A 23639-nucleotide genomic window follows, 5' to 3' on the forward strand; every position below is an offset into this window, starting at 1 on the left:
TAGCACCTTCAGTGTTTCTTTCATAGAGCACTATAAGTTTCATACATTTTAAATTTAAACCCATAAAGCTGACTCCTAAAAGCACAATGACAAACGATATAAAAAGTAAGTGTATTGCTTTTGTCAGGGGTTCGAAGGAAAGAGATCGTACCTAAATGACTGTACTGTATGTATGGGATCTTAGGAATTCCACACTGAAAAATGCACAGTGGCATCAATATTTAATAGTCCTTGAACAAAAAAGATTTGACATCAATAATTATCTGAAATTAAGCATTAACTAGAAGTTGTGACAATTAAGTTGTCATTAGGGTGAGAGGGTAAAGTAAAGACAATTTGTATATTTTTAAACTAATCTCCATGGGACCGAGCACTCACGGTAATGAAGAAACTGCCACAGGTGCACATAAAGATGAAACAACATGCAGGGAGGGTTTGTAAATCCAATTAAAGATTAAAAAAAAAGCATGGCACGTCACTGGTCTTGAGTGAAAAAATATAATAGTATAAGACCAGTGGAGTGACATGCGTTTTAATTTTTTATTATATTTTTGAACTGCCTAAGTGGGACAGCGGCTTGAATCCTATGCTGCCACAAAGTGATTCAAAATGTTGTGCTAAAAACATCACGTTGTCGTAATGTTAACCATCTGATGGTCCCCCATATAGATTCTGCTGCAGATAGGGAAATTCATAAAGAACAACCAGCCTATTACAATATATATTAGGATAATGTTATAGGATCCTCCTGGTGCCTCTTACCTGGGATGGAAACTGTTCTGCCACAAGCACTTCTTAGTATGGCTTCCTCTAAATATAAACAGGAAAAACACATAAGTGCAACAAAATAATAACTTTTCCAAACATCTTTATAGCTTTTAAAAAGTTATTTCCTCGTATGCCCTATTATGTTAAATTGTCTGCAAGCCACTTCTGTAAGTGCTTATCCGTTTTTGTTTTTTTCAAACTTATTTATTTTTTTATCACAAATTTTTTATTAAGATTTTCATATTGGGGTACCGAACAAAGAAAGACAGGGGGAAATCAAAATATTATCACATTGGAGTTCCACGTTTGTAGGTAAACATCAACATCGATAAGGATATTTGGCAGGAGAGGGGCCAGACATGGAATCATACCTCCTCTCCTCCCAAACCCACAAACATCTATTAATTATATACTTGGGGAACACAACAGAACTGAAATAAATTAACCAAAACAAGATTACCTAATGGATTACATAATTTTTTATTGAAATTTTCAGAGAGAGAGAGAGGGGGGGGTGTGTCTGTACTGAATCTGGGATGTCCTGAAAACCTGACCTATTGTGGGGCTTGTGTGGGCCAGCGGTGCGCAAACTGGGGGGGCATGCCCACCAAGGGGGCAGAGAATTTGTACTGGGGGCGCGGGCGGTTACAGAGGCCCCGCGCTCTTCCCCACTGTATTTAAATTAAATGCCGGGGGAGGCGTGACGTCACATGACCCACGACGTCATTTGATGCCGAGTCATTGGGAGGGGTCGCCGGCACTATAAGCGCAGCCTAAGGTAACATGATCTATTGTTACAGTTTACAGCCCAAACTGCTGGGGATATTGTCAAAAGATTATCCCAAACAGGAAAATATTGCAAAGATATTGCACTACTGGGGAGGTAAAACCTAGTATAGAAATCAAATCAAAGGATACTTTAAAACTCATTACAAATGGCATTAAGAGTTGAGTAAAAACAAAAAAAGTCACTATTATCTAATATTACAGAACTGATTTTTTTTTTTTTTAAAGTATGATTTCACATGTTTTGCTGCTTTTAAATTGAGTACATCACTTAACATCTCTCTAATTATAAACAAGTCTCAAGCTACAAGCTGATGACACACATAAGCAAACCAAGTGTATTTATAAGTTATTGTTAATTAAAACATATTGTTAGCATCAATTTAACTCCAACTTTGCCTACTGTAGTTACATAGACATTAGGAGTCATTATTTTCTTCACTCCAGATATTACTGGTTAAAATAAAAAGTATATATATATACAGCTTAACCCGTTATAGCGCGGTCCTCGGGGGCCACCCGAGACCACCTTTTTGTGGTGGTACCGTGTCCGCCGGAGGGGGAAAGCTGAGAACTCTCCCAGCGTTCCCAGACCCGGTGGGGCAGCAGCAACAGCACTTACCCGGCATCTAGCAGCTCTTCTCCCTGTCTCTGCTTCCTGCTTCTGCTTCCGTCTTACGAGAGCAAGCTCCCTTAAAGAGACAGTGTGTCTCTGTGTGTGTGTGTGTGTGTGTGTGTGTGTGTATTTGACTGTGTGTCAGTGTGTGCAGTGTGCTGTGAGTGTATGCTGTGTGCAGTGTGCTGTGAGTGTGTGCAGTGTGCTGTGAATGTATGCAGTGTGCAGTGAGTGTGTGCAGTGAGTGCGTGCAGTGTGTGTGCAAAAAACCCCCTTTTTTTAAAATTCAGGGTCCACGCTCAAACCGCGTTATAAGCGGATCCGCGTTATAGCTATAACGGGGTTGAGCTGTATGTATATATATATATATATATATATATATATATACATGTGTATGTGTGTATATATATATATATGTGTGTATATGTGTGTGTGTGTGTGTATATATATATATATATATATATATATATATATATATATCTATCTATCTATCTATCTATCTATATATATATATATATATATATATATAGATATATATATATATGTAGAGGTATCAGTACCGTGTTAGCCGAGCTTCAATAATCAAAAAATAAATAGATGATACCGTTCTGTGGCTAACGAAATGCTTTTATTTGTGCGAGCTTTTGAGATACACTGATCTCTTCTTCCGGCGATCTTACAATGAATGAAGCAAGCATAAGCTACTGTATACTATAAACAGTGTCTATTGGAATGTTGTCTGTGCTGGTCCTTCCCCCGGTGTGGATGTGTTTTATGGCTGGAGGTGTCAAAAGGTTCCTGAAAGCAAGTGATGAAAGAGTGTGTATGTGTATCAGTGTGAATTAACATGAATGGAGAGCCCACAGTGTATACAGTGCTTTACACAAGGTGTGTGTGGAGTGGGAGCGGATACAAATGGTGTGGGTGGGTGTGGAAATGTGAGAGTTAGTAGCATAACTAAAAGTGTGTGGGGATACTATTTGGTCCCTATTGGTGTATAGGGATAGAAAAACAAGGAGTATAAGTATGTGTGAGAGACAGCTGTGTGTGCATACATATAGCACAGTATGTACAGACATGGCCTATAGCGCTCATGGGAAGAGAGTTCACTTGTGTCAGTAATGACTCATAAAATTTCGATCTCTGTTTAGGCCACTGCTAAGTGTCCCGAACAGTTGCATAAATTTGTATTCATGCAACCGTCTCTCTTTCGGTGTTTTAAGATTACCTTTGAGTATGGCAACCCTCAGATCGTTCATCTTATGGCCAGAGTCAGAGAAATGTTCGCCAACAGGACTGTCTCTTGTTCCGCGTGTGATGCTGTGGCGGTGCAGGTTCATTCTCTTGTTTAGCCCCTGCCCTGTCTCACCTATGTAGTAGCAGCCCCCTGGGCATTTCATGCACATGATGAGGTACACGACATTGCTGGAGGAACAGGTGAACCTTCCTCTGATTTTGTATTCCTGATTCCTGTGTGGTATTTGTATTGTGTCCGCTGTGTAGAGCATTGCGCGGGTTTTGCATCTTGGGTCCTGGCATGGTTTTGTCCCGCATTCAGTTGTACTGCTGAATACTTTACTCCTCATATATATATATATATATATATATCAAATAAAAAGATCACTTGTGAGCACATTCACATGTCTTAGGCAGGTCTGCAACCCTGAGTTTCACCATTATCACCCAGCATACAGTGGTTCCACTGCAGCAAGTAATTCTGGGAAATGACATGCAAATGAGCACACTGTGTCACCTTTTGCCTGAAAAACCATTGTTACATGGAGCCCATATAAGCTAATGCTCGCTGTTGTTATATGGGCTCCATGTAACAATGGTCTTTCAGGCAAAAGGTGACACGGTGTGCTCATTTGCATGTAATTTTCCAGAATCCCTTGCTGCAGTCTATGTTTATCTGTCAGTCAGTGTGTGAGTGTCAGTCAGTGTGTGCAAGTGTCTGTCAGTCAGTGTATGTGTGCGAGTGTCAGAGTCTTTCCTCTCCCTCACCCGACGTCACAGATGGCCTCTTCTGCCAGCAGTGACGTCACTTCTGTTATGGAATTTTGTTACAACACAAGGGATTTTTCCTATCGAAACTCTGTAGGTGCCAGCAAAGAAGTTTCACTTCAAAAAGTTTGCGCACCCCTGAACTGGTGGATCATCTTACACAGTACTGTAAATTACATTTTTCTTCTTTTCATATCTTGTTTTTTGTAATTGATTCCGATTTTGCACCTTCAACTGCAATCAGCAGACGTTTTTCATAATTATTTATTAAAGTATCCCCATGCATCTCAAGCACTTTTTTTTTATCTCTAGTTGAAACTTTTAGCTGTTGACTAAGAGGTTCTGGATGTTGACTGTTTTTGTCTTCTTTTTAAACCATTTTACTTCTTTCGAACTTTGCATTAAAATGCGATTTGCAGCGAATCAATCAATGATCACTTCTTTTGCCCAAACATTTAAGGACAGCACGGTCTTCACTTGCATGTTTCTTATCATAAGAATATAATCAATTGTTGAAATCATTCTGTCCATTCCATGTCCATTTTCAATTTGGATTTTTCTTGAGGAAGGACATATTCTACCAAATCTGTCTCCACGTTAACTCCTGTTACCCGTAACCATACTTCCCAACTAATGCTTCATCTTTTTGTTGGGCGCCAACTAAATTACTCCTTTGTTATTAGACTTAGGAACAAAATTTCTCCTAATGAGTGGGCTGATTTAATGGTCGAAGTCTTCCACTTAATTGTCTGTGTAACCTGATGTTGGGCATACACTTGGATATATGCATGTTTCTCTCAAAAGCTGCTTGATTTCATGACAGACACAATTTGTACAAACCCAGTGTAGGTGAAACGGCACCATACTATCAACACAAATTATTTCATTAAGTCCCACTATTCACACACAATAGATGCAACAAAAGAAGGGGTAATTTACATCACTCACCTTGCTGGAGCTTTTCACTGAATGACAACATAAAGAAAAGAAAAGCAAGTATAAATGTGCAATTCTGTAACTGAAATCAGATTGCCATAATTAATATTGCTTGACACATGAATCCTTCAGAATTGGAAAACTCTCTCACATTTAGGTTTAGAGATGTGCAAAATGGTTACAATGCTTTTGGAATCGCTATCAAAAAAATGGTTTGTATGTTAGTTTGATTTTCAGTGAGGATCTATCTACACCGCTCATAAAAGGTCGTGCATTCAGGGCTTCATTTACAAACAGAGCAACTGCACATGTGAGAATGCTAGTGTTATTAATGTGAATGTTGCTAGTGCAATAAACTGCTGCTGGTGGTTGGTGAAGAATCCCTTAAATGGATTAAAAAATGTTAACTAGAGCAAAAAAAGCAGCAACAAATCAAAAATATTGAATTGAAAAAACAAAAAATACATCTGCGTTTTTTAAAGTGAACAGCATGTCACTTCAAAAATATGATTAGAAATATAGTTGATGAACTCTAAGGAGCCTATGCTATAAGTGTCGATAAGCCACTTATCGAGCACTTTTCGGCTAAAATGCCTACTGCTATTCAGAAAGCCTCGGTAAGTGGGCGATAAAGGCATGAATCGCCCAAAATTTCAGTCGTCATAAAAAAATCGCCGGGTGAGCGGCGATAAGCCACTTATCGTCAGGATCTGAAACTGGTGCAATTCTAGTAGTCGCGATTAGGTTATCGAGGCCTATCGCAGCTCGAGAATGGCGAGTTTTTCCCAAAATCCTCATGTCAGGAAAAGTTGGCGTGAGGCTGGGGAGAACCTGCTGAGACGCGGCGAGAGAGGACTTAGAAGAAAAAAATGCATTTTTCCTGCATCGGATTGATGCCGGGAGTCACCGGAACTGATACCCATTAATATCAGCACCGGAGAGCCCCGGCATAAATCCCATGCTATAAAAATGCATTCGTTTGGGGGCCCTCAGGTGGTCCCCATGAGTGTCTGGGGGTCCCAATGTGGTCCCTGTGGGTGTCTGGGGGCTTTCGGGTGGTCCCCACGGGTGTCTGAGGGCTCTCGGGTGGTCCCTGCGGGTGACTGGGGGTCCTCAGGTAGTACCTGCGGGTGCCTGGAGGCCCTCGGTGGTCCCCGTGGGTGTCCGGGGGTCCTCAGGTGGTCCCCGCTCATGTCATTAGTTCAATTAATAAACTAATTACACTAATTATGGCAACCGAGGCCCCCTGGACACCCACAGGGACCACTTGAGGACCCCCCCCGACACCCGCAGGGACCACATGATGACCAACGGACACCCGCAGCCTCTGGTATCAATCATGTGGGGGTAGAGCAAGTGGGTATTAATGTTGTCGTGTTTTTAATGTTTATTGTGGGTAGCAGCTGTTTTAATATAACATGTAATACTAGTGTAGATGAGCAGGGGGTCTCCGGAGCAGAACCGCGTTGATTTGAAGTCCGGGGCACCCCTGCTTCCTGAGATACAGGCCCCGTTATGTGGTGCTGGTATCTACTATGCATTTAAATGTCCCGTGTCACGTGACCGTGGGAATAAAATGCATAGGAGATACCTGCACCCGATAACGGGGCCTGTAGACACCCACAGGGACCACCTTAGGACCCCCAGACACCTGCAGGGACCACCCTAACTAACGACACCAGCGGGGACCACATGAGGACCACTGGATACCTGCGGGAACCACCAGAGGGCCTCCAGACACCCGCATGGACCACCCGAGGGCCCGCAGACTAGTATTACATTTTATATGAAAACATTTTGATCGCAGGCAAGATATGCGCAGGAGAGGCGGATCTCTCTCTCTGTGTAGCTCTCTCTGCAGCTGAAAGAAATCGCCGGGTAAAGCTGCGGCCAGGCAGGGAGCGAGTGCGCAGGCGTTCATGTGCTGTGACGTCACGCTCCCTGCTCGGCCGGAAGATTTGTGGCCAGCTAGGTGCGCGTTACAGAGCTGGTTCGCCCTCATTGGGCAAACCGCTCACGTGATGCGCCAGCGAGAGGCAAATTAAATTTTGCTTGCTTCGGCAAGCATCTAAGCGCTGAGCATGCACTCGCTCACACTGGCCACACACATTGCTGCAATGTGCATCACCCTGGCCGCAGCCTAAGGCCTTTTCAGAGAGGCGATCTTCACGTCACCGGCTACTCGCCCATTTTGGGAATTTTGCTATCAGAGGTAATCGAGGCTTTCTGAATACCGTGATAGCAACGCTCAAAAAACAGGCAAATTAAATGGCCTGGCGATTTGTTTTTATGAACGCTTATAGCAGAGGCCCCTAAATATATACAGTATATGATTAATTATTTATTCACTGAAATATACAGAGGAAATCTAGTTGCAGGAAGAAATACAGTAGATATGTGTGAAAAAACTTCTGGGAGGGGTAGGCTCAAACAGTCAAAAGTGTACTGTCAGTCAGAGATGGGCAATATTTGTGCAGAGATTAAAATCTGGTGTGGATTTGCAAATTTCTTTCACTTTGTGCATTCTGAATCCTTGAAATGTGGCATAGAATAGAGAGTCCTATTTTTATTACAGTCTCAAGTTCCAAATACTGTAGTGCCGAAGAGTATTCTAAAACAAATCTTGGGCAATCACCAACAAGACCCAGATACATGCTGGGTACATACTGGGTACATTTCAGTGACATTTCTGCAGACAGACTAATGGCCCATTTGATTAACAAGAACAAAAAGGGCACACAATGCGCACCAGGGATTAAAAAAGTGTAATTTATTAATAAATATTTTACTGAGGGGATCCAACCCCACCTCAGTAACAAGAGTCACACAGCTAGGTGCAGTTACAATAAACATGAATCCTAGGATACATATAATTACTCTACATCCATAGACAGCATAACACACAATAAAAAATTGAAGACAGAAATAAACAAATAAAACAGAACAATTAATCCTGAGTAGTGTATAGTAAAACAACCATTTAGGACTGTCTAGAGCTGGCAGGGGGAGACGGAAACTCACACTGAAGCCGAATGCGGGTCCACGGTGACCTTATGAAGATCCGGATCACGGCACCGCAGAGATGGAATCACCGCATGTGCTTCTTGCAGGCGCCGTCTCAGCCCATCAGCAAACACGCGCAGGATGACCTGTCGTGACCTCTACGCGTTTCGCACTACGTGCTTCGTCAGGACCTCCTCACGAAGCACGTAGTGCGAAACGCGTAGAGGTCACGACAGGTCATCCTGCGCGTGTTTGCTGACGGGCTGAGACGGCGCCTGCAAGAAGCACATGCAGTGATTCCATCTCTGCGGTGCCATGATCCGGATCTTCATACGGTCACCGTGGACCCGCATTCGGCTTCAGTGTGAGTTTCCGTCTCCCCCTGCCAGCTCTAGACAGTCCAAAATGGTTGTTTTACTATACACTACACAGGATTAATTGTTCTGTTTTATTTGTTTATTTCTGTCTTCAATTTTTTATTGTGTGTTATGCTGTCTATGGATGTAGAGTAATTATATGTATCCTAGGGTTCATGTTTATTGTAACTGAACCTAGCTGTGTGACTCTTGTTACTGAGGTGGGGTTGGATCCCCTCAGTAAAATATTTATTAATAAATGAGACTTTTTTAATCCTTGGTGCGCATTGTGTGCACTTTTTCTTCTTGTTTTTCTGGGTGCCTCCTCCCTTTTAGGGGGGATCACCTTGATTTGGGAGCTGTTCAGGGAGACGCTCCACACACATGCAGCAAGGGGATTTTCCTATACCATACATCTGCAGCACGAGCGCTGAATATCCTATACTACCTCCATTGGATTAACAGCGGGTGTCCCTGGCAGTCCCATTCAAACTGAACTGACCCCTGCTGTGTTAATCCGATGGGCCATTAGTCTCTGCAGAAATGTCACTGAAATGTTGCAGCATGTACCCAGCATGTACCTGGATCTTGTTGGTGATAGCCCCAGATTTTCCAAGGCAAATTTAAGGCACGTTTTAGAATACTTGTCGGCGCACCTGTGCAAATAACATATGGAGAGACACCTGGGCTCAAATGGAGCCCACCCTAAATACCTGGGACATATGCAAAGTATATTTAAATGACTCACAACCCACACTTCCTAAAAGGATTTCCATAAGAATGATATTGACAAGTTTAACGCACCTTATCTGGAAAGGAGTACAGGTGTCAGGCCCAAAAGGATCAGAACCCACACACACTACTATTCTGAACAGCAGCTTTAGCAGTGTGAGCAAAAGCAGCTGATGGGTAGTAACATTGTGACAATTACCCCATACATTTGAGCTCTACTTCTCACTGCTCATACCTGTAGCCCCCTCCCACCAGCTTCCTATAAAAGTAGATCACTTTTACTGGTTGCCAGTTCAATGTTCCTTATGCACACAAAGGAGCACATCTGGGATACCTGTGAGATATGCTAATAGCAGGATTATATACAGGTGGGAGCAGTAGAAGCACAAAATTATGCTGTGATAGCAAAGCTGCACAACCGCTGTCTTAGCACACATTGCTAGAACTGCTGCCCAGAGTAGCAGATGCTGTGAGTTCTAATCCAGTTGGTCTGACACGAGTATTCCATCCCTCACAAGGTGCCTTAGACATGTCAATATAGTTCTTCTGTAAATCCTTTTAGGAAATGTAGGATGTGAGTAATTTAAAAATACTTTGCATATCTCCCAAGTATCTAAGGTGTGTTCCTTTTGGAGCCCAGGTGTCTTTCCATATGTTATTAGGAGGGAGTTTTGAAGGCATAACTTGAGACTTTAATAAAATAGGTCTCTCTGGCTCTATTTCTCTCCCACGTATCCCCAAATGGATTCAGATTTTTACAAATCCAGAATTTGATTTGTCAACATTTTTATTTCCTAAAGTTACTAGGAATTACTTAACCTTAATTCTACTAAGGTACAGCTTAGCTTGTTTGATTTTTTTTCTGTTAATCAGAGGAGTTTCCAAAGCAAACTAAGTGCATTCACCTGTATCAGCAAATGCAAAACTTACTCCTAAAGCTTGATGTGTTTGGGCAGTAGTCCTCAAGGAGGGGATTAGCATTGGTATAGACTGTGGGAAGTATGATACAAGAGGCCATTGCTCTTCTCATAGACCTCAAAACATTTTATAGCCACATTATACAGTAAAATGTTATGAATATATGAATACCATTTCTAATAAGTCTCGTACTCTCAGAAGGAAAAAAAAGGCTGGGCATAAATAATCTCAATTTACATTATTTTCCAATTCAACGTTTGCAATAAAACAAGAGATAGCTGCTGTACCTGTCCGAAGATATTTAAACATGTACAGAAGTAACACGGAAAGAGTCGCAATCAGCATTATCAGAAGCCAGTCTCCATAGCTCCATTTTGTGGATTCTGCCAAAAAACAAACAAAAAAAAAAAAAACAACTGGGAATGTATCAAAGTGATGTTCTTGTTTTAAATAAAACAAAATGCAGGAAATATTTATCAATGGAAATAAACCAGTGGAAACATGAAAATATTAATCAATGTATTCATTGGTAGTGTTTACCATACCTTTGACTTGAAAAAAGGGATGTTTTTAAAATCCTTCATGTAATTGTGAGATTATCTGATGTGAACAGACAGATGTAGCCTGACAAACTTTTCCAGCAGCCTGATGTTGCCCGGTTAAAACCACAGTGGCAATCCCCCACTAGGGCAAAGCTTCCTGTTGAGTAACTTGCAACTGGCAATGGCTGCACCTAAACTAGAGTCAAAAGCAATCGATTTTGTCCCCGCAGCTCTAGGGAAGGGGAGTTGGTCTATATCTGTATCTGCAAACATACAGAACAATTCAGGCAACTGAAAAATGATAAATGTGTTAGCTGCAACACAACTCTTAACCATCTGATACATATTTTAGCCCTCGCTGTGGTCTGTTGACCAAGACGATTGTAGTAAGCTGTTGCCTGTAAATAATTTAATTATAATCTTTAGTTGGTGTCATGGGCGTCCGCAGGACGGGGAAGGGGGGGCGCTTGCCCCCCCCTGGATCCAGGGCCGCCAACAGCGGGGGACAGAGGGCACTGGCGTGACAGGTTTTAGCGTGCTCACGATATGCAAGGAAGCGTGCGCGTCTCTGCAAAAAAAAAAAAACCTCCCTTGTCTCCTGATTGGCTGGCGCGTGTTGGCACGCTGCCAGGATTTATTTTTTTTTGGCCCTCGCAAGCTCTATCTGAGCTTGCATAGCGAGGCCCGCCCTTTCCTGCATGGAGCAAGTCAGATGAGTACTGCTCCATGCCACTCTCGCTTCCCCCTTGTCCTCCTGCTCCGATTCCCCCCCGTTCCAAAATCTTCCCCCTGCTCTGGTCCCCCCCGTTCTGATTCCCCCCCCCCCTGCTCCGGTCCCCCCTTCCCGTTCCGATTCCCCCCCTGCTCCGGCCCCCCCGTTCCGTTTCCCCCCCCCCCTGCTCCGATTCCCCCTTGTTGCGAGTGTCTGAGTTTGTGTCTGAGTGTGTGTGTGTGTGTCTGAGTGTGTGTGTGTGTCTGACTGTGTGTGTGTGTGTGTGTGTGTGTGTGAGAGAGAGATCAGGGGGGGAGGGAATGAATGTGAGGAGGGCGGATTCAGGGAGTGGGTTTGAGTCAGAGGGGGATAATTGATGGAGGGGGGAGAGTGAGGAGACAGGGGGTATAGTAGAGGAAGTGAGGAAGAGAGGGGTGAGGGGGGAGAGTGAATGAAGAAGAGAGGGGGTAAGAAAGAGATGGGGCTACACCTTGGGACTATCTGCATTAGAGTGGCACCAGACAAGGTGTGTGTGTGTGTGTGTGTTTGTGTTTGTGTGTGTGTGTGTGTGTGTGTGTGTGTGTGTGTGTGTGTGTGTGTGTGTGTCTGAGAGTGAGAGAGAGTGTCTGAGAGTGAGAGAGAGAGCCTGAGAGTGAGAGAGAGAGCCTGAGAGTGAGAGAGAGAGAGAGTTTGAGAGTGAGAGAGGGATTCTGAAGGGGAGGGAGTCTGAGGGGGAGAGAGTCTGAGGGGGGGGGGGTCTGAGGGGGAGAGAGTCTGAGGGGGAGAGTCTGAGGGGGAGAAAGTCTGAGAGAGTCTGAGGGGGAGAGAGTCTGAGGGGGAGAGAGGCTGAGAGAGGCTGAGGGGGAGAGAGAGGCTGAGAGGAAGAGTCTGAGAGGGAGAGTCTGAGAGGTAGAGTCTGAGAGAGTCTGAGAGGGAGAGTCTGAGAGAGTCTGAGAGGGAGAGTCTGAGAGAGTCTGGTCTGAGAGGGAGAGTCTGAGAGGGAGAGTTTGAGAGGGAGAGTCTGAGAGGGAGAGTGTCTGAGGAGTCTGAGGGAGAGTCTGAGAGGGAGAGTCTGAGAGGGAGGGTGTGTCTGTATGTGTCTGTCTGTGAATGAATACAGACACCAACCCACAATCAGTCAGTCACCCACCCAAGTGTCAGTCACACACGAGTCAGTCAGTCACCCACCCAAGTGTCAGTCACCCATCCCGTCACCCACACACCCCCCACACCCACTCTCTCTCTCTGTCTAGTTAAAATTATGCCCCCCCCTCAAAACATTTCTGCGGACGCCCATGGTTGGTGTGCTAATTATTTTTTTCTTTCTAATTTGTTATATTTATTGCAAAATACCCTAGGCTGACAAGGTTAAACCAGGTTATTCGGTGTAGTTTAATTGATGATAAGAAAATGAAGGAAAATTAACCAAGAAAATGAAATTGTATTTTCACACACACATCATTATAACAAGGATCTCCTCCACCAATTCCTTTGTTTTCACTCCCCATATCATATAATGATGCTAATGAGTATAACTGTAATAAAATATGCACCAGAGCACCTTAATAAATAGATTTTAAGTAGTACAGTAGCATCTTATAAAAACCTGGAAAGCGCAGTTGTTTCTTGATTCGTATAAATCAGCAATATAATGTAATAGCTGAGCATTGCTTGGGAATTCTAAGAAACCAACCTCATCCCTCCTCTCATCCCCTTCTCTCCCTTTCCCTTTATCTCTCTTCCTCCCATCACTTTCCTTTAATACTGTACCTTAAGATGTCCCTAATTCTTTCTGCCACTCTCTCCTTCTCCAGCATTCTTACTTTCTCCTCATGTGCCAACTGAATTCCTATTTCTTTGTCTCCTTTCTGTGTAAAGCTATCTGACTCTCCTTATCTGCCACCAGGCTACATGCATTATGATGTCACCAGTATAATGTCACATGCCAGATACATAGCTTACCATGTTCAACACCCACTGGCTGACATGCTTGTCAGAGAAATTGTAATAACTCACAGAATTAAAAAAATGATGTATCCAATTTCCAAACACTGACAAAACCCTGCTCTTTGATCTCAGGAACCATCATGCAAAATGTGGTTACGATATCTTAAGAGGTGTCCAAATGCATAGCAAACAGACAAAGCTTTCCAAAATCTATGTTAGATACAAATTGGTAGGCTGCAAACCAGTGCCGAAAACCGGTGCATCAAAAACCACGCAGCGATGATTATTGCTGTGGACACAGCTGGGAGTGGACAGTTTATCAGCAGGAATCAATGAAATCCATGCAGGTAAGTAAGTAATGTGTAAAAAAAAAATGTGTGAGTAAAACCACTAACAAAGAGAAGTTGGGGGGCAGTCACGGCATCAACTCTATGGGTAATAACACATACAGGCATACCCCGCATTAACGTACGCAATGGGACCGGAGCATGTATGTAAAGCGAAAATGTACTTAAAGTGAAGCACTACCTTTTCCCACTTATCGATGCATGTACTGTACTGCAATCGTCATATACGTGCCTAACTGATGTAAATAACGCATTTGTAACAGGCTCTATAGTTTCCCCGCTTGCGCACAGCTTCGGTACAGGTAGGGAGCCGGTATTGCTGTTCAGGACGTGCTGACAGGCGCATGCGTGAGCTGCCGTTTGACTATTGGGCGATATGTACTTACTCGCGAGTGTACTTAAAGTGAGTGTCCTTAAAGCGGGGTATGCCTGTATATGAATAATCCAACTGGCATGAAAATATCAGCACAATGATGTTAAAAAAAGGTTTGAGAACTCACGGTCCGCGGGCTGTGGAACAATTCCTGTGGGGCGAGCTCCCAAGCAATAGATGAAGTTCAGTAAGAAAAACCCCAAGTGGGACAGCCGGTGCACAGCAAAATAATAAATAATTGATAAAGCACCTTCATCATGTGAAATACGTTAGAGGACTTGCCAGTACCCCATGTTTGTATTTTATATCAAATAAATTGTTTCTCGGTCACCACGTCCAGCTTCGCTTATTTTGCTGTGCAAAATACGGCTGTCCCACTTTCGGCTTTTCTTCCTCAAAAACTATAGTAGTTGTGCAAGAGCAGTGTGTGGCACCAGCTGTAGTATCACATACTGCAAAACCCCCTGCTTTTCCAGTTTTAGGCAGAAGCTTAGAAAGGATCCATACATTTGGTGCTGTTTCTACACCTTCCAGTCACTTAAGATCATTATTATACTGTACCAACAATATCCTAGCTACACATTATTTTTGCCACAGACTTTTTTTTAAACATGCTGAGGACCTCGTATCCATTAGGGATGGACTAGTTTTGGTGAAAAAACAAAAACCTGAAAATTACATATGTGTAAAAAAAAAAAAAAAGCTGTAGTTGGAAGTAGGACGTAAAGAGTATAATAACGTTATGGGAACACACGAGAGTCATTTGTGAATTGTAGTGTACAGAGCTTTCGAAAGGTCTCACAGGTCTCTTCTTCAAGTGTCCTCAACAGTGGAAAGTACACTGGAAAAGAGACCCGTGAGGTTGTAAAACTCTATACACTGTATCATCTATGAATACATCTCATGTTGGTTCCCTAAAAGTTATTACAACCTACAATTAATATACATTGGGATATATAGAAGACTATTTAAATTATGGTACACACTATACCTGCTACTGTAACCCTCACACTTTTCCTAATGGGTTTCTTCAGGCTTGTATGCTCCACACGACATGTGAACATAACACCATCATCCTGAAGCGAACCTGTGAGCATGAAGAAGCCGGACAGGCTGTAGGTACCATCACCATTATTCTTGTGGCTGTTGAAGAGGACATTCTTTACTACAGTCGGCATAAACTTCTTACTCTGGTGCTCTCGTAGCCACTCAATATGAACATCCAGTGGATAGTAATAAGAGGCATCACAAACAAGTTTCTCTTCTTGTCCCTCCACGAGCGATAGTGATGCAACATTTATAGTAACAGTGGGACTTTCTGTGTAGGGAGAAAGATACAGCAATACTTTAAACTTTCCAAATTATGTTTAGGTTACACTAAATATGAAACTGGATTGTGCTTCACATATCACCAAAATGGAAGTCATCAGATTATTAAAAATGTATTTCCCATTACAATTCCCGCTTCTGAGCTCACTTCCTTAAGACACCAATATTTTCCAATTGCAAATATCACAATATTGTTACAGAATGTACGATAGTGTTGTATTTATTTTATAAAAACGTACCTATAACTTCTAAGCGGATCTTCTGGTCCCCGTACAGAGAGGACACAGATATCGAACAGGAATATAGCCCTTGATTTTCCACAGCCACATTTCTCAGTAAAAGAGAAGCATTTCCCTTTGGTATTTCTTCTACCAGCATTTCGACTCCTTTAATATGATATTCCACCTCCTTTGTGGATCCATTGTAGGAAAGTAATCTCTTCTCTTGTCCTCCCTGCATCTTCAAACTCCAAGTTACAGTCACATCTGCTTGATGGTCCACAGAGAAAGCACAATCCAGTAGAACATCCTTCCTTAGTCTTGTCCGGATGAGAGGAGTCTGGGTACTTAACGTAAACACAGCTGCAGAGCAAATTCTTGTTATTTATCTCACAAAATTCATACGGTAACTATAAAAAGAAAAAAAGTATCAATAATATAACTTAAAAAAAAAAAAAGAATCAATATTAGTGCTGTACTGAGTACCCGGAAATTACCCGGTACCCGGTACTTTTTCAGCTACCCGGAAATTACCTAGACCCGGCAGCAGGGGGCTGGGACTGGCGCCGGCTAGCCGTGTAATTTCAGAGTAGCTGAAAATACTTCAACACTTACCTGCAGCCGGCGACGGAAGGTGAAGAAGACCGATGAGGAAGACCACGGCGACATCTGTGAGCAGCAGGGGAAGAGCCCGCTGTCCAATAGGAATGCTCCTGCTCCAGTCACATGGTTCCCCGGCTCCCACCGGCATCAGCTGTTTGCTGTAATCCTGCTGCTCCCGCCGGCTCGACACAGACTGCTGCTGCTACCGCCACCAGGACGTCTGCTGCTGCTCCCAGATGTCGCCGCTGTCTTCCTCACCTTGCATCGCCAGCTGTAGGTAAAGTGCTAAAGTATTTTCAGCTACTCGGAACTTATCCGGGAACAGTTTCATCCCCCTGCTTCTGGGTCCGGGTAATTTCCGGGTAGATGAAAAAGCGCCAGGTACCAGCTAATTATCCCATGGTTCATTTTGTCCGGGTACCCGTTACCGGTTTTCGCGAAATGTATGACCCTGTAAAACACTAATCAATACTATAATACTCAATACTGTACTATACAAGGGGAACCCAGAAAGTGTCAGTGTTTACAGAAGAAAATCCTGACAAACTAATTATTATTCTCAATAAAATACTATGTAAAATGTACCACTAATCACATACTTGTCATCCTTCGAAATTACCACGTAGTTCCCTCCCTGCTTGAAGGCCAGCAGTTAAAGTGGGTCATTTATCAATGTCTCACGACTGCAAAACAAGTGCAAAATGTGTTGCCACTACTTTCAACTGGATTTTTATCTTTCATAAATTTGGTGTGGTTTTTTGAGCCATACAAAAGAGTATTAATTTTACATAAAGAAAGACCATAAGCCATGAAAGCCTGATGTGACAATTTGTGACTGCCTTGTGGCAGAGGTGGCTGCTTGTCTCTCTGGAAGCAACCGCTAACCTCTTTCTAATATGTTATTGTTAACTTCATTTTTGGTGTGCATTACCTTAATTTTATTTTTTATAAATTACGTAACTTGGAGGCCATTTAAAAAAATTAAATAATGTTTTTTTAATCCTTTGGGTGCCCTAGTACATAGTGATTATGTCATGCCCAACTAAAGGTTTGTTTTTTTCCCGGGTTAGATCATACACTGTATTAGAGTTGCCCCTGCGGTACTCTAAGGCAGGGAAGCGCAAACTTTCTGTGCTGCGCCCCAATGTCTTCCCTGCTGCGTCGCCTGCGCCCCCCCTTCCTACCTTAGAGCTGCATGAAATTACACTGTGGGGTCATGTGACGTCACGTGACCCACGGGGTCATTTGATGTGTGATGTCACATGACCCCGCGGCGTTGCCATGGCGATGCGTCACAGAGTGGGTGCGTCTGGGTAAGTAAAATGTTGCAGAGGCCTCACTCGATCCCCCGGCATTTAATTTAAATGCCGTGGGGAAGAGTGCTGGACCTCTGAAACGGCCCCCACCCCCCCAGCAAAATCTCCCACCCCCCAGTTTGCGCACCTTTGCTCTAAGCCAGCGGTACGCAAACTGGGGGGTGCTAGATTTTTTGGGGGGGCGCGGGCGGTTGCAGAGGTCCCGCGCTCTTCCCCAAGGCATTTAAATGAAATGCCGGGGGATCGTGTTAGGCCTCTGCAACACTTTACTTACCCAGATTCAGCCGGTCTATGACGCGAGGCCTCTGCAACTACACTTACCGTGGTTCAGAAACTTGGCGTCAGGCGTCGGCATAGCAATGTGGCATCAAATGATGCTGTGGGGTCATGTGACATCATGGTTGCCACAGTAACGTGACGTCAAATGACGCCGCGGGTCACCTGATGTTACACGACCCCGCGGTGTCATATGATGCCGTGCGAGGTAAGGTGGGGGGGCGCTCTAACTGAGGAGAACAGGCAGGGGGGTGCCGCTAATAAAGTTTGCGCGCCCCTGCTCTAAGGGTTAATTAAGCAAGGTCAATTGCCCATGAAGGTAGGCTAACAAAGGGATGTACAGATTTAGGGGTATTCATAGAAATTATATGAACCACAACATAGCCAATCCCAGCGGCAAAAATGTAAAAAGTCTAAAAAGAGGGTGAGGTGTGAAATATACAGTATGTGAGGAGATTGAAACCTAAGTTGGCTTGACAACAAAGAAATGGAAGGCTTGTAAGGTATCTTCTCTACTATCCTATTTATTTGGTCCTGTTCTAAGTTGGTGCAGTAAAACAAGAGACAGGAATACCACGTCCTTCTGGCATGCTATTGCAGTAAAGCATTAGTAGCAATCCCCCTTACTTGTTTCTTTTTCATATCAATGTTTTCCCAAAATTCGAACCAGGGAATCCTCTAACCTGAACATCACTATTTTTTACTTCTGGGTTCACCTCCCTCTCCTGGTTCTTGAGATACTTACCATTTTATTTGCCAATGTTTAATCCCATTTGGGAAATCAAAATGGCAGTCAATTCACTCTTGGTCCGTGGGCCAATAGGAAGAAGCAGTGTGATAGGAGAGATAACGTTGCGGCTTCGTATTGGATGACAGATGGCCATCTTTAACTATACAGGAAGAACCCCAGCAACTAAAATTATATATATCACAGGAACAAGGGGTGAAAGGTCCCCAAAGATAAAAATGGTGTTGCTCATCTCTGGAGGACCCCCTACCCAACTAGTTCTGTGAAAAAAAAGGGATATGAAAAATGTGGGGGATTGCTGCTTTAAAATATCCTCAAAGAACTTCTGACTTCAGCACTGAACGAGTTACATGCAAAACCATAGCATGATACTCTTAACTCACCAAGAAGCACGACAACTATTACAACCTAAAGGGAGACGGAGATCTCAATGAGTGCATCCATAAGTCTGTTTTTGAATTTATCATCATCAAGCACTGATGGGCTTATTTTTTTTAAAAAGTTATTAAAACAAAGAGGCGTAAATGACAAGTTCAAGTCTCCCTTTCCAAAAGAAAAACAAACAAACATTTAAACAGCAAACTGCAGACGTGCAAATAATGACCAAGCAGATGCACATGTATATCAGACCAGAACAAAAGAGACAGCAGTCCTTACAATGATATTTTAACAACTGAGTAGTTTTGATATTAGTATTTCAGGGCTCATTGACGGAGTTCTTCAAAGGAGCTAGATGAGGGAAAAGCTGATAAGTAGACGGGTTGTAAAAGGATTAACTCTTGGACAATACAGAAACGTTTGCATTATACTGTACATACATTTTCTTAGCTAAAAAGGGAGTGTCCTTGTGTCTCTTACTTGAAGAACTGCAATTACAGTAAGTTGGCAGGTAAATTAATGTAAACTTGTAAGATGATATATTAAAGCAACCAAAATGGATCTTTTTTTAAATAATGGATTCGAACCAGGGGGTTCTGAAGAACGGAACCACGCTGTCCTTAGCCCCAATGACCCCAGGTTTACAAAATATTTAGGTGCTGGTTGTGACGGTAGGGGTAAATATGGCTGCTGTTAATAAAGGTTACGCCTGCCATTACCCCTACCTATCAATAATACAGTGTATTATGCTATATGTTTTATATGTTATGCATAGCTGTATTGTAAACCTGGTTCCATCAGTTCAGGGACTAGGGGGTTAACTGTGTTTCAGTGGGAAAGTTTGAAAGATTGCCTGCGACCTTTCCCTGAACTCAGGTTATGTTGCATGAGGTAAAAAGGGGAGGGGTTAGGCCCTGATGGTTCTATGGCTGAGGGAATGCCAGCCAATCCCAGCCAGTCAGTTAGTGACAGTTGGAGGTCTCAGAATTCTAAGCACCTGAGTGTCAGTTGGTGTGGGGCTGCTTAAGGCGGTAACTGCTTCAACACAGGGTGCGAGCAGAATGGGGAAAACTTTGTAACGGGGGTCCACGCGCCTAGGTTATAGGGTACTCCCAGTTATCCCCCAGTTATGTGTGAGTGTTGTCTGTGTATACAGTATGTACTGTTGTGGATATATTTTTCGAATAAATTAATTTTATAAACTCTCTTGTTTCTGTCAGCCATATTGATCCCTGGTATAAGTCCTGGTCATCCCGTGACACTGGTACACTTCATGTTTTTTTAAGATTGCACTGCTGGTCATTTTTAAGATTGCACTGCTGGGCCACGGTTTGGCGCCTAGTTTGTTTCCCTGGGTTGGGAGAACACTGGCACCTGAAACTGGGTATCTTGGGAACTAGGGTGTACCCAGAGCTGAAAACAGCGAGGTTCTTGTCTGGAGGATCCTTAGTTCAAATCATGTTATAAAATCAAATCAATTTTAAAAAGAAACGATCAGCTGGGATTTCCTGCTTTAAGGAAATAAACAATATCTATTAGACTACCTCGGATCTACTTTGGGAATTTTTTTGTTCTTTAATGATGGGTTATTTGTACATACACTTGTAAAGTATTGAAGAACGGGTAATTTGGGAGCATGTAAACCGCAATAAGAAAGGGTCTGCAGTTCAATACCTTTGTTAATCAGAGGTAAATTAACAAACATGCTGATGTTCTTGAAACGAAACATTCTTGACTGATACTTTTCTAGCAACCAAGGGGTTAATCCTTTCCATGGTGGTGCTCTTTGGTCAAAAATCGTTTTTTCTTTTCAATTTTTTTACATTACCTAAGACATAGAGTGTGTCAGCATCCTGGGAAACATGCGGTTGTAGATTTTCTTCCACTAACGGTCTCCCTGGAAGTTGGGTTAAAAATGTTGTCACCTCAAAATTGCCTTCTATGTGTTTAAATGTGCAGATGAACCACAAATCCACAATATTATTGGTCTGGATACCAGGCCAGAGAATCTGAATATTATTGGTGAAATATGACTTGATCGCACAAACCAGCATATCTGCATCATTGTCCAGGAATGACATCAATGTCATTGATGAATCTGCAAAGCAAAAATAAGCCCCATTATTTACAAAAGAACAGCGACAAACTTGACTGAGGACATACAGTACACACTCCATTTGAAGTCTTATATTTTGTCCACTGTTTTGATAAATCAAATGTCTGTTAATTTCTTTGTGTGCCGTACAAAGTTTGCAGCCTGTTTTAAAGACGACATCACAAAATGTTGGATATAGGTACTTATTTATTTTAAAAGAATAGACATATTTGAGAGCAGTTTGTTCATTGTAAATGAGTACTATTGTTAGACCACACAGTTTCCTTGATACAGAGCTTCAGTTTATGGTCTTATGGCGCCATCTATTGGCTGTAGTTGAATTGTGCATTATTGCATATGAAAATGTTTAGAGGTACTGTACAGTACTTCTTACTTTTTTAGGCCCTTATATTCAATATGCAGTGAAGCCGTTTGCCAGTGCTGTAGAAGAGTGCAACTCCATTCAAACCAATGGGATTAAAATCTTCAACAGCACAGAGAACCAGCTTCACAGCACATTGAGTACCGACCTTAGTGAAAGAGAAGCAGATTCATTTGCTTGAATTGGAATATTAGAGAATGAGACAGTAAACAATGTAAATAACACAGGCTTAAGAATTTGCAATTAGAAGGCTCAGAAGAACCTGTATAGCATGTTTATGAAATGTTATGGTAAACAAAATGTCACTAAAGTTGTCCTCTCATTCTCCACAATGATTGTTTCTATAAATATCAGGCCTGTTTTGTATTATCAAATCAGACATCGCATCGAAATAATGGTTTGGGTTGCTAAATTCTGCACATTCGGGTCACCTTCATAATAAAATCATTGTCTTTTCACATAATTGATAAATCATCCACTGCTGTAGAAGTTTACAATGCAGTTATATCTAGCAGGGAATGAAATAAGGTTCAGTGGATATGATTGATTTTTATTGGTATCAAGCAACAACAAAAAATGTCTGTGGGGTATATTCAATAAAATATCAAAGACATTTAAAGGAGCAGTTCTGTTACAGTGTGATACAGGCATTAATACATCCAGGAAGTAAGTTGCGGCACCTTTCTGGGTAAGTGTCTTGGGAACCAGGTGATCCCTGGAGCAGAAATAAATGAAGTTCAGCTTCAGAGACCTATACTTCCAATCTATACAGCAGTGGTTCCAAACCCCAGTCTTCAAGGACCAGTAACAGTGCAGGTTTTAAGGATACCCTGGCTTGGGCACAGGTGGTTCAGTCACAATGATTGGGCCACCTGTGCTAATGAGAGGATTGCTTTAAAACCTGCACTGCACAACGATTGGGCCACCTGTGCTAACGAGAGGATTGCCTTAAAACCTGCACTGTTAGTGGTACTTGAGGACTGCAGTTGGGAACCACTGCTATCCAGTATATATGTAGCCAAGTGCCCTTGGCTATAGCCAGTGCTCGACAAACCCGGTCGCCAACTCGCCAGCTGCGATCGGATATTGGCTCGTGGCCAGTAACCTTTCCCCTGCTCTGCAAAAAAAAAAATCCACTGTTCGGAAAAAAAAAAAAATTCGAAGAAAAAAAAATCGTAGCTGATTGGCTGTGACGCGGGATGGAGTTGCCAGGACTTCAAACCGCCCTTTCTGCATGGGTAAGTAATGGGGGGGGGGGGAGTTGAGTGCGTGCGTGCATGCGCGTCTGCTGCTGCTGCTCCTCCTCCTCCTCCTCATATCCTGCTGTATAATTCTGTCAGCTCCTATAATTTACAATTTACTGATCCGGTCATGGAGGAGTTTGGACAGATGCTTCAGGTGGGGGGAATTTAATGCACTTTAAATATTTATATACAGTATACACTGATACATCCTTCCCCCTCTCTCCGTTGCTCCCGCTGCCCGCGCGGGTCGGAACATACTGCAGTTGCCGGTGGTTCTCTCCCCCCCCCCCATCCTGTGTTCCCGCTGCCCGCGCGGGTCACATACTGTAGTGGCCGGGGTGTTTCTCTCCCCCCCCCCCCCATCCTGTGTTCCCGCTGCCCGCGCGGGTCACATGCTGAAGTAACCGGGGTGTTTCTCTCTCCCCCCCCCCCCCCATCCTGTGTTCCCGCTGCCCGCGCGGGTCTGAAGATACTGCAGTTGCCGGTGTTTCTCTCCCCCACCCCATCCTGTGTTCCCGCTGCCCGCGCGGGTTTGAAGATACTGCAGTTGCCGGTGTTTCTCTCCCCTTGGTGCTCCTGCTGCTCGCGCGGGGCGGGAGGAAGTAGCGGGGTGTTTCCCCCCCCCCTCTCTCTCTCCCCTCCGGCGCAGGTCCCTTCCTGTGTGTGTGTGTATGGGTATGAGAGAGAGATTTTGTGTGTGTGTGTGTGTGTGTGTGTGTGTGTGTGTGTGTGTGTATGAGAGAGAGATTATGTGTGTGTGTGTGTGTGTGTATGGGTATGAGAGAGAGATTGTGTGTGTGTGTGTGTGTGTGTGTGTGTGTGTGTGTGTGTGTGTGTGTGTGTGTGTGTGTGTGTGTGTGTGTGTGTGTGTGTGTGTGTGTGTGTGTGTGTGTGTGTGTGTGTGATTGAGTGTTTGTGTGTGTGTATGGGAGAGAGAGAATGTGTGTGTGCAGGACACCAGAGGTAACCCCCCAGTCAGTCACCCCCCGCTCCACCAGTCAGTCACCCCC

General features: G+C 43.3%; 1 protein-coding gene across 6 annotated transcripts in view; it reads right to left on the minus strand.

The window, feature by feature from the left end:
- Positions 1-23639, minus strand: part of LOC142491601 (tapasin-related protein-like) — a 36677-nt gene that overhangs the window by 4425 nt on the left and 8613 nt on the right. For 4 of the 6 annotated variants that reach the window (XR_012800438.1, XM_075594397.1, XM_075594399.1 and 1 more), the window contains 6 exons: positions 20737-21006; positions 15609-15950; positions 15032-15358; positions 10407-10502; positions 5123-5139; positions 763-808 (listed from right to left, as the gene is read on the minus strand). Coding sequence is in view for 5 of the 6 variants with exons in the window: in XM_075594397.1 (XP_075450512.1) it covers positions 763-808; positions 5123-5139; positions 10407-10502; positions 15032-15358; positions 15609-15950; positions 20737-21006 (1098 nt within the window). In the remaining variant the exon portion in view is untranslated. Of the gene's footprint in view, positions 1-762; positions 811-5122; positions 5140-10406; positions 10503-15031; positions 15359-15608; positions 15951-20736; positions 21007-23639 lie in introns of all 6 variants that reach the window. The other 2 variants (XM_075594398.1, XM_075594400.1) reach the window with 1 other exon arrangement.

This window comes from Ascaphus truei, chromosome 3 (genome assembly GCF_040206685.1).
Source record: "Ascaphus truei isolate aAscTru1 chromosome 3, aAscTru1.hap1, whole genome shotgun sequence".
Lineage (NCBI taxonomy): Eukaryota > Metazoa > Chordata > Amphibia > Anura > Ascaphidae > Ascaphus > Ascaphus truei.